The sequence below is a fragment of the Syngnathus scovelli genome, chromosome 16 (assembly GCF_024217435.2).
Source record: "Syngnathus scovelli strain Florida chromosome 16, RoL_Ssco_1.2, whole genome shotgun sequence".
Lineage (NCBI taxonomy): Eukaryota > Metazoa > Chordata > Actinopteri > Syngnathiformes > Syngnathidae > Syngnathus > Syngnathus scovelli.
This window is the reverse complement of record NC_090862.1, coordinates 9,151,010-9,162,739: the sequence shown is the minus strand read 5'-3', so window position 1 is coordinate 9,162,739 and position 11,730 is coordinate 9,151,010. Positions and strand designations below refer to the sequence as shown.

General features: G+C 45.5%; 1 protein-coding gene across 1 annotated transcript; it reads left to right on the top strand.

The window, feature by feature from the left end:
- Positions 1 to 1,764: 1,764 nt before the first annotated feature.
- Positions 1,765 to 9,896, top strand: metrnla (meteorin like, glial cell differentiation regulator a). The gene is made up of 4 exons (XM_049744746.2): positions 1,765 to 2,274; positions 4,376 to 4,758; positions 5,860 to 5,919; positions 9,207 to 9,896. The coding sequence occupies exons 1-4, from the start codon at positions 2,147 to 2,149 to the stop codon at positions 9,524 to 9,526; spliced, it is 891 nt and encodes a 296-aa protein (XP_049600703.1). The 5' UTR covers positions 1,765 to 2,146; the 3' UTR covers positions 9,527 to 9,896.
- Positions 9,897 to 11,730: the final 1,834 nt, after the last annotated feature.

The following is an 11,730-nucleotide window of genomic DNA, read 5'->3' as shown; positions in this document are numbered from 1 at the left end:
GGGATGGGTGAGTCGTCGGGGAAGTGCTGGTTAAAAGACAGTCCAGATGTAGTGGCGAACAATCCCAGCTTTGTGTGGAAGCAGCAGTGTACCGGGTGGTGGTATTAGTCGACCCCGACTGCACCCGCACGAATGGCAGGCCCCAGTGTGCCGTGGTGGCACACGGCTGGCGAGCTCGCAGGGAGTGGCGACTCCTCCCGAGGATGCCGGCCGGATGTCTAGAGCTGGGCCAGAGCTGTTGCAGTCAATAGATCAGACGCCAGCGTTGCTCTTAACCCGGAAGACAACAGATGGCGGGGGACGGGGGGAATCTCACACCCTTCTGTCTCTGACTTCATTCAATTATTGCTAACCTTATTATAACATCACATACGTATAAATGTCACAATGAGTTGCCGTTAAAGCGGGTGGGGTTCTACAGGGCTTTGGGTTTTGACACTATTGTCAAACTGGGAAACATTGTCGTTTCAAATGTGAGTCCGTGTGAGTTATTTCATCCTAGACTGAAGAAAGGTGCGGCAGACGTCTTGTCGCAACATGCTCGCTTGTTTGCTCATCGGGGAGTCGTTTGGAGACAGCCACTGGCACAAACCGCCGCAAAGGCTCGATGAATCAAAGAACGTCTTGTCAGTTGGAACAACAGCCCGCACGGGTGTCACCCGTCAGGGTGGGGCCCTTTGACAACGCACGCGGCCTCAAGCCAGAATTGTACGCCATCTCATCTGTCATCATGTGCTCATCTTCAGCCAGTCGCAAAGTACCAGTTACAAATGGATGGTTCTGCTTCTACTCATTGTATGGCTTATGTTCTCCTAAATCCGCATTTGTTGAATTTCGCAAGAGCGTGATGCCTGCGGTTCGTGGAGTGAGTGAGTGAGTGAGTGAGTGAGTGAGTGAGTGAGTGAGTGAGTGAGTGAGTGAGTGAGTGAGTGAGTGAGTGAGTGAGTGAGTGAGTGAGTGAGTGAGTGAGTGAGTGAGTGAGTGAGTGAGTGAGTGAGTGAGTGAAACGCTGACAATTGGAAGTGAATTAATGAAATGCAGCCAATTGGAATGTTCTTTGGCTGAGCTTTTTGGGTTTGCTCCCAGAATTTGATAAAAGAGAGAAAGGTGTGATCAAGGTGACAAATTGAAAGCGCAACTTGCAGTATGACGGTTCTAACACCCATTCAAATCCAACAATCTCCATCACCAACCACCTTTCGATGGACACGGTCGCCGAGTCCATTTTGAAACAGAGAACCTCTTCTTGCGTAACTTAACAAATTGGCCCAGATTACTTGAAGTCACTTCAACTCCGTCTTGGAAATGGGCTCGAATAAAGCCAATTGTGAGAGACCAATGAGGGATTTTGCTGTCCACTCATGAACCGGCGTTATTTGCAAACCTATGTGATGTATGTACGTCTGCCAAATGTCATATGGGGATGAATGTTAAGATGTGTAACGTCACAATTTGTTTGTTTTTTTTGAAGTTGTGCAACATGAATAGCAACGTCACCAGAAGAACAAGTTATTTCATCAGGACACCTCCATGTACGTTTTATGTGCATGCATCAGTGTTAGTCCGAATCGAGCCCTGTTATGGTAAAGCCAGATATTAGACAGATTTGATCATTTTCTCTTGAAAAACGACATTGATTTGTGTCTGCTTTCTTCGTTTTGAAAGAGTTCGTCTTCCTCCTCTGCATAAATGACCACCATACAAGTCAATAAGAAGGGAGCGATTTTGGATGACATCCCCCCCCCCCCCCCCCCCCCCACCTCACTTTTTCGAGTACTTGTCACACATCTCTGATTTAAGGACACGTGTTTGATCTCAGTAAAAACTATGAGCTTTAGTTCTTGAACGGGTTAAGGGAGACGCAAGAAGGAAGTGAAGGGGGTGCGCTGTGGGAGGAGCGCTCACGGGCACAGTCGCAACTCGGAGCTTCGAGATCGTTTGACGGAGGTTTGAAAGCGGAGAGCCCAAGACGACGGAGAAGCAAATTCTCTGCTCATCTCTGACAAAGTTAAAACTTTAAACGCCGAAGCGACGACGGAAGCAGAAACAAGCAGAGTAAGCCAGGGGGTGCCCTAAGCCGAGTGGACGGCTTCGAGGAAATGTGGCGGCGGACTTTGAAGCCACTTTGAGGCGAAGGAAGACCAACATGCATAACCAGCCGCTGCTCGACGCCTCCTGGTTACCTCGCCTCGTCGTTCTTGTCGTCTTCGTTCTCAGCCGATGTCTAACTTCTCTCTGCCAGTATTCGAGCGACCAGTGCAGCTGGAAGGGCAGGTGAGCAATAACCATGATAACCAAGAATAAGGACAAGAATAAAATGCACGTTCCATCCAGGCACTTTACACTCAAACACTCTGAGTGGCTACTTGTAGCCACTTTATGCACTCTGAGTGGCTACTTGTAGCCACTTTATGTAGGTATTTGGTACACAAGCATCACAGTTGGCCTACATAGCAATGGATCACAAAATCTAATAATATATATACAAAATAAGCACTATCAGCATTGCACTAGAATCCCCTCGTGTGGATTGTATAAAAACAACACTTGATGCCAAACTAATGAGTATGGCAATGCCATTGACTTACATGATATTAAGTCACCAGAAGGGACCACAGCAACATTGTGCAAATGTGTGACCTATGAGCAGTTGTAACTGCTTTGCAACTAAAACTGTTACCTGCCGATGTCATTCGACTCACGGTGCCTAGTTTCCGCCGGCATGCTCGAAGAGATGCTTTATTGTGTTCGGTATGTTTAGGGTGACCAGATTAGGGTTTCTGAAAAAGAGGACCCCTTTTTTGGGGGGGGTTGTGTCGTGTATTATGACACAAATGACATGGTGTCTGCATATCAATTGCATTTATTGGCCCGAGTAACCAAACAACATATATACAATAACAAAAACATATTTACACGAACAAAAACATGTTTACACTGACATTTTTGAGTTTTATAGTGGTACATTAAGTAAAAATTGACAAAAGAAAACCGGCCATCAGTGCAGCATTTGAAGAAGAAAAGGACTCCTCTTCAGTCCTCATGCTTTGGTACCTTTATTTGCATGGGAACTTTTTTATTCAACTCCTCCGTGAACGTGTAGGCATTGCTTGTAAACACTCGGTGTAGACTGGCCAGCCCACCCTACTTCGTAGCAAAGTGATTAGATTTGAGGAGAAAGGCGTGACTTATTTGCGAACGATACAGAAAAACCTGGAATTGAGTGAAATGGAACGGAATGACAGTTCTATTGACAATGTAGTGTGCATGTGTTACGTTTGAGGCAGTCCAAAAAATCCCGGACAATTTTTAAATTCCCCCCCAGACTTTTTTTTGGGGGGGGGGGGGGGCTCAAAAGTAGGACATGTCTGGGAAAAAGAGGACGACTGGTCACCCTAGGTATGTTGCTCTTTATTTACACAGTACATCGATCGCTCGTGAATGGCGTAAAACATTCGTGAAAGTTCGAGCGAGCGCTTAGCTGCTAACAAAGACACATCACACTGCTCAGCTGACATCAAGTTTGGGTTTAAAGCAACATGGTGAGCAACATCACGAGCTGGACTTGGCTGCTTAGCCTGCATGTGAGCTTTTGGGCAGAAGTTGTGGCCTACAACAGCTCCCGGTGCCTCTTGTTTTGTATTTGCGTGTTAAGCAGCATGGGCGTTCATGTGGATGGGGCATAGATACATTTGACAAGATCAAGTGGGTATGTTAATCACAAGTGTGGTCGCACACACTTTCCGTCAGACAGCGGCTGAAAAGTTTTTTGACCTTAAAGTCTGGCCTGCATAATCCTCACCCCCCACCACCATCAATAATGTGGTGTTCATTAGCAGGCTGTTGACTAGGGATCTTTAATTCCATGCAGAAACGATGCAAGTGGGACCAGGCTTGAGTTAATTAAAGGCATGCTGAGCCAAGCCGAGCAGAGTGCGCCCTGCTGTTTTCTTTTTTTTTAAATGGAGGGGTAGTCTCATGTTCAGTAAACAGGGCGTTTCTCCTCGCGGAGTCCAACCACGCGCTTGGCATGCCGCTCGGCCGCTGACAACTTCCTGCGTCTGTCCGTTTTGCCACAGAACAACTGGCTGAAAGACGGTCTGTGGGTTTTATTTTCAGCACCATTAAATACGGCAGGCGGGCATCGGGTGGTCCCCTTTCCACTGCAGCAGTTTGCTCAAGTTCTTCCATTTTCAAGCACCAAGAATCGAATCAGAAAAAACAGTTTTCAGCCCTTCATTAAAAACGACAACTTTATTTCAAATTGAATGCAGAAATGTGTGTGTTTGTGCGTGCCGCGCGAGTAACTTAGTGGAGCTGTTCTTAAAAACAGCCACGTCCCGCTAACACATGCGTGTTTTGTGCGGTCCCGTAGCGGGCTGACTCACGAGGGGCACACGCGTGACGTGGAGCAGGTGTACCTGCGCTGCGCCCAGGGCACCCTGGAGTGGCTGTACCCCACGGGCGCCCTCATCGTCAACCTGCGCCCCAGCGGTGCCGCCGCCGCCCGCCTCTCTGTCTGCGTCAAGCCTGCCGCCCGCTCCAGTGGAAGTAACATCTACCTGGACCTCGATGGCCGTCTGCGCTTGCTGCTGCGCGAGGGGGAGCCGGCGCCAGCCAAGGCATGCTGCTTCGGCATCCTGGAGGGCGCGCTCTTCATCGAGGCCGTCCCCCACGCCGACATCGGCCGCCGTGTCACTGCTTTGCAGTACGAGCTGGTCGCTGAGGTGCCAGGAGCTGAGGACACCACGCTCGGGGGTAAGCGGGACCGTCGCCCGCGCCTTTCCGCCTCAAAGTCCAGCACAATCCACCGCTTCCTGCTGCTGATGCTGTCTGTCTAATTGCACAGTCGCAGTGTGCATGTGACAGTTGATACAGTGTTATTGTAGATGTAAAATGGCAGCACGTGTTTTCATGCCGCGTACCTGCTGAACCAGCCACCTCCACATGTGTTTGGCGTCCGTCCAGCCTCGCGTATCCACATCCTGCATCATGACGGCCGCTATAATGTGGCCGCTGCCAAGGTTCTGGCATGCTTCTCAAAGCCGTTGTTCTCGTGCGGGCTAACGGGTGAATGACTTCCTCTCATCTAACTCGCTCACCCGTGCAAGCCGAATGTTCTGTTCCGCTGTCACCCCTTCAGTGGAAACCTTTTTCCTCCTTCCCTCCCTGCTTATTGCAACCTCATCATCTCTCATGACTTTTTGAAGTGGTTCCCACTTGGCTGGGTGCTATTCGTGATGGATGCTGTTTGGGTCCAGATGTTTTGGTGTATTCTTCCAGTCTGTCAAGTGGTCTTCATCAGATGTGACCAGAGCAAGATGCTGACGCGGCTCTCGCTTTCATTCCTGCGGTCAGGTTACACGGTCAACACGCAAACGTGCTTTGATTCTGCCTTTGAAGGCAACAAATAGCCAAATCAAACACACCAGAGGGTTCTGCTTCAAATTGCTGCAGTTGCAATTTGTCATTTCAGTACAAAACCGGTGGAGTCAACAAGAGCCATTACCCATTTCGCGACACCACCCCAAATATGCTAGCTCAGAAATGACGTTTTGCACAGCCGCCAGTCCACCCCATACGTTACATTGCCTCAGGAATGTTTTTAAGACGCTTTGCAGCATTGTTTGCCTATTTTCAACAGCCTTTGAAAGTAGAACGTTGAAACCAATGCTCAAGCGCAAGATTGCGCAAATTGATGTTGATCTGGGAATTTTCATTTGTTCCTGAGGATGACCACTCTCTCTCTTTGACATTCAAAACCTATTTGTTTTTTTTCTTATAAATTCCTTTTGTCTCTTTTTCAGATTGTATTTGTGGAATTGTGACATGAACCTTTCCTTTTTCCTTCTCTTTTAGCACCCTGTCAGCCGTGCAGTGACGCCGAGGTTCTTCTGGCAGTCTGCACCACAGACTTTGGTAAGTAAATCTTTTTGGGTCTTTTAGCACAGCACAACAGTACAGTGAGGAGAAGTATTTGATACACTGCTGATTTTTCAGCCACTTGCAAAGCATGTAGAAGTCTGTAATTTCTATCATAGGTACTCTTCAACTGTGAGTGATGGAATCTAAAACAAAAATCCCGAGAATCACATTGTATGATTTTTAAATAATACATTTCTATTTTATTGCATGAAATAAGTATTTGATACATCAGAAAAACAGAACTTAATACTTGGTGCAGAAACTTTTGTTTGCAATTACACAGATCAGACGTTTCCTGTAGTTCTTTACCAGATTTGCACACACAGCAGCAGGGATCCTCCATACAGATCTCCTCCAGAGCCTTCAGGTTTCGGGGCTGTCGCTGGGCCACATGAACTTTAAGCTCCCTCCAAAGATTCTCTATTGGATTCAGATCTGGAGACTGGCTAGGCCACTCCAGGACCTTGAGATGTTTCCTACGGACCCACCCCTTAGTTGCCCTGGCTGTGTTTTGGGTCATTGTCATGCTGGAAGACCCAGCCGCGACCAATCTTCAATGCTCTTACTTGCTCAAGCCAACGCATGTCAAGGCCCGTCTGAAGTTTGCAAATGACCATCTGGATGATCCAAAGGTGTAATGGGAGAAGGTCATGTGGTCTGATGAGTCAAAAATATAACTTTTTCCAGGGATGAGAATTTACGGCGGATCCGCAGATTTCTGTATTTTTTTCCGTCTAAAGCACATATGTCAGAGTTACGGCCCGCGGGCCAGATCCGGCCCGCGAATTGATTATCTATGGCCCCCTGGATGATATTGAATTACTATTAGAACCGGCCCGTAGGCCACAGCCGCCCGCTGGTGTTTTGCACGCACCAACACTACATTTCCCACAATGCAACGGTAGCCCGCGATGTCCCTGCAGCTCGCACAAGCGGCTTCATTATTCATCAGTAGTCAGAGCAGAGTTCAACTTTCTGATACCCCCCTCCTCAAAAATGGCTAAACGTAAGGTGGACGCTGAGAACAGGGGGTTTCAGGCCAGGTGGGAGGCAGAGTACATGTTTACGGAGGTAAGAGGCAAACCTGTGTGTCTTCTGTGTGGAGAAAATGCGGCTGTAATGAAAGAATTAAATTTAAGAAGGCACTATCAAACGTCTAAGAAACACACAGACCAAGACAAGAATATGGAATATGAACAAAAGCTACAGAAGGTGGAAGAATTAAAACGAGGCCTTAAGTCCAGACAGGCTATGTTCACGTATGCTAAATCACAAAGCGAGGCTGCTGCCAAGGCTAGCTTTATTGTGGCAAAAGAGATCGCCAAATCAGCCCGGCCCTTTGCAGAAGGAGAGTTGATCAAAAACGGGTTTTGAGCCTCAGAGCCTAACCCCGAACATTGATGAACTTGTACAAACAATGAGACACCTCTAAGTATCAGGCTCAGCCTCAGACAAGTGAGCATCACAGAACAGTAACGTATTTTCCGTTTTTTAATTCGGTTACATTTTTACATTTGTTTCTACAAGACGTGATTTTTCTTTGAAGAAAGTATTGTTTTGTCTGTGTGCCGTAAATTTTTGAATTTTATTTATTTATTTTTATTTTTCAGTTGAATGGACCAAGGGAAAATTGCAGATAAGAGCCATGAGAAAGAATACAACTGATTTGATTATTTTTTTATTTTACGATTTGAAAGCAATGATCGGTAGATCATAGAGCAGCACAATAATACATTTTCAGTTTATAATGCATGCACTTTTACTTATGCATTTATGTTGATATTAAGAAACACATTTTGTTTTTAAAACAATTGAATTTTTTGCTGTTTGGCTGTTGAAAATGTTTTCCCTTGAAGTTACTGACAGAGCCATAACAAAATATTGCCATATTCATTTAATCATTAAATAATGTACACTGTGTTAGGTCTTAGTTCAAAAGGCTATGTGCAATCATTCCGATATATTTTAATAAACATTGAACCAGTCCGGCCCTCGGCTTGTAGCAAATTTGTTTTTTTGGCCCTCGGTGTGTTTGACTTTGACATCCCTGGTCTAAAGTATCATTTTCGTGAATCGTGTAAATCCATCCATCCATCCATCCATCCATTTCCTGAACCGCTTAGTCCCCACGGGGGTCGCGGGCGTGCTGGAGCCTATCCCAGCCGTCATCGGGCAGTAGGCGGGGGACACCCTGAACCGGTTGCCAGCCAATCGCAGGGCACACAGAGACAAACAACCATTCGCACTCGCACTCACACCTAGGGACAATTTGGAGTGATCAATCGGCCTACCAAGCATGTTTTTGGGATGTGGGAGGAAACCGGAGTGCCCGGAGAAAACCCACGCGGGCTCGGGGAGAACATGCAAACTCCGCACAGGGAGGGCCGGAGGTGGAATCGAACCCGCACCCTCCTAACTGTGAGGCGGACGTGCTACCCAGTGCCCCACCGAGCCGCCCTCGTGTAAATCCATTGAGAAAATTATTTTTTTATATATGGGGGGAGCGGCCGGCAACGTTAGCCTCGGCGACTCGCGAGCATTCCCCCACCCACCGCGACGGCATCTTTAGGTTTTGTGTATTCTCTCAAGATATGATCAGCTATGGAGGTCGCGGCGCTAGGAACATTAAAGGAGCACATGGAAACAAAAAAAACCACAAAGCTACCTTTTTACTTTTACAACCATGTGGTTTTAGAAAGTAACATGATGTCACATGTAAGCTAATGTTAGGCTATTGTCATGATATTGTTAAAGAACAAATCTTCATAATCCCCCCCCCCCCTCTACTTTTCTGTGCTTTTTCACATTTGCCATTCTCATCCCTGTTTTTTGTTTAAACTCCACTCGCCGTGTTTCGAGGAAGAAGAATGATGAGTACAACCCCAAGAACACCATCCCAACTGTGAAGCATGACGGCATTCTTTGGGGATGCTTTTATGCAAAGGGAACAGGACGACTGCCACCGTATTCAGGGAAGGATGGATGGAGCCATGTATCGTGATATCTTGGCCAACAACCTCCTTCCCTCAGTATTTCATTCCTTATTTCATGCAGTAAAATGGAAATCAATTATTTAAAAATCATACAATGTGATTTTCTGGATTTTTATTTTAGATTCCATCACTCACAGTTGAAGAGTACCTATGATAGAAATCACAGATTTCTACATGCTTTGCAAGTGGGAAAACCTGAAAAATCAGCAGTGTATCAAATACTTGTTCACCCCACTTTATGTAACTGTGTGTGTGTCTGTGTGCGCGCGCGTGTGTGTTGCTTTTCAGTGGCCCGCGGCATCATCAGGGCGGTGCAGGAGGAGTTGGCCGAGGATCGCTGGTCCATCAGCGTGGATGTCAGCCGCTTACACAGACAAAAGACGCAGGTGTTTGTCCCCGGGGGTCCGAGGGCACGCCGCTGGTCGGGACACATCATGATGCCGCTGCGGTGCGGCATAAAAGCTGGCGAGGGTGATTTCCTCTTCACGGGGACACTGCGCTTTGGCGAGGCCTGGATGGGCTGCGCGCCGCGTTACAAAGACTTCCTACGCTTGTACGGAGAAGCGCAGAGACTCGGGAGCAATCCTTGTCACTTGGATGTGGACTGAAAGGACTTGGAGGAATCCATCCACTTTGTTGATTCATTTGAGACTGACCGTGGTCACCATTGACCCCCTTTGGATGAAATGTAGCAGAATCCCCATCCCCTCTTGGTGTACAAAATGTGAATGAACAAACCAAAAGTGTATATTTGGCAGGCAGCGAGGCGGGCTTTGTGAAAAGCGGGATGGACAGAAGTTATTTCTTATCACAGAAATAGATTAAGTCAAAAGATTGTTTTATTTTGTTTACAAAATGCCTAAATGTGAAAACATTTAAATGTTTCTGCACTTGTGCACTTTGATGACACTTAAATCAGTTGAATAAATATTAAATTTTAAATTATTATAAGCCCAATAGTGGGGCTTGTCACAATTACCCCAAAGTTTCTGTTTTTAGAATAGCGCAGCGTGGTTGGTCGGACATTACTTGAGCCTCACAGGTAGTAAACAGTAAGACCGACTCGCTTTTTTTTTTTTATTTTTTTTTTTTTATCAGAAATAACATTAAAGGACCTATCATGGTTACAACAAAACACTGCTGCTTTGGTGTCTGCCGAAGCGACTCGCGATATGCTGACCGGGATTTTGAGGAGAGTTTTCTTCATATGTTTTCCAAAGCCAAGGAGGAGCCTTCGCTGGGTAGAAGCTTGTAAACAGTAGGGATTTACAGTAACAAATGTCATCAATCACACACACACACACACACACACACACACACACACACACATATATATATATATATATATATATATATATATATATATATATATATATGCTCTCTGCATTTTGTCGGTGGAACTGTGCCAACATCTGAAAATCCCGATCCAATAACAGCGACTGCAACGTCTGTGGAGGTAATTATCGTCTGCTTTCTCAGTAAAATACATGCTATTGCTAGCCATAACACGTGGGACATTGACTTTCTTGTATGAACATGAAAATTAATATACATTAAATATAGAGAAAAAATCGGAGATATATACAATATGGTTGGATGTCTTAAAGGCTGTACTACAATGAAATTAAACACTTCTGTTTCCTTTTTGAAGAAATTGTACATCTCAAGTAGCTTAATCTTACACTAAGAATAACTGAGACTTAGTGTTATTTTCTTTTACTTTAGTTATTTGTTACTTGAGTTTTATTTTACAATGTATCATTGTCTTCCAATGTTTCGCTAATAGATAGAGCGGATGGCACGCAAAAGCAACGCGCTAACCCAAAGAAATGTAGACACCCCTGATGCATCAATGAAAAAGAGAGGGATGACCCCAAATAGCTCCAGCAGCCAAACGACACGGGATGACACAGCTGACCTTCAAATCAATGCTGACAGAACCGCAGAGATTGATCCATGTTGAAAGATCCATCGAAAGAATAAAAAAAAAAGATTGCTAGGTAAAATAATTCCCTTGTCTCTGCAGCCTGATTTTTAACATGTTTTTTTTTGTTGCTGGCTGCTTAGTTAATTTTCAAGAACCACATGTATAAATTGAGGCAGCTTTACAATACCAGTTTTGATAGGTACTGTGTATTAGAGAGGAACGTAATTTCATCTGTGCGACATGCCTGCATTAATTACACTTGTCAATAAACTTGAACATTTAAACCTTGTAATGATTGCGCAATCACAAAATATTAAAACACATTGGAACAAAAACCGATACAACGTTTGAAATTCACAAGCTTGTTTATTGATTAAATCACGTTTCTCAATTTCTCCCAATAGGCTAGATTTTAATAATAATAGTTCATTTAATTTATATTGCGCTTTTCAATGACCCAAAGACGCTTTACAGGGAATAAAAAGGGTGGGGACGTGGGGCGGGGGGGGGCGAGACAGTAGGATACAGTTAATAACAGGACATCGGTCAGCAGTGCGAAGGAGCTGGATGGAGGAGCAGGAGGGGTGTTGTGCTCGATTTGGTTCCCCCGTGAGATTTTGTTCCCCCTGCCGCGGGAGCGCGCACGCCTTCTTTGGAAAGCGAAAAACCGATGCCGTACGGCGTCGGACGGCGTCAGCACTGTTTTTTTCAATAAAAACATGAAGAACTCACGGTTGCGTCAGTCAATTTTAATTTTTATAAAGGACTATTGTTAGATAAATTGTATATATATGTTATCATGCGTTCCCTAATGAGTACTTATTAATAAAGTTATTGCACAAAACGCTTGCTGTTTCGCCTTGCAGACGTCCACCAGTCCACAAC

Coding starts and splice junctions, on each gene's coding strand:
- metrnla (XM_049744746.2), top strand. CDS start 2,147: ATGCATAACCAGCCGCTGCTCGACGCCTCCTGGTTACCTCGCCTCGTC. Junction 4,759..5,859: donor TGAGGACACCACGCTCGGGG/GTAAGCGGGACC, acceptor CTTCTCTTTTAG/CACCCTGTCAGCCGTGCAGT. Junction 5,920..9,206: donor AGTCTGCACCACAGACTTTG/GTAAGTAAATCT, acceptor GTTGCTTTTCAG/TGGCCCGCGGCATCATCAGG.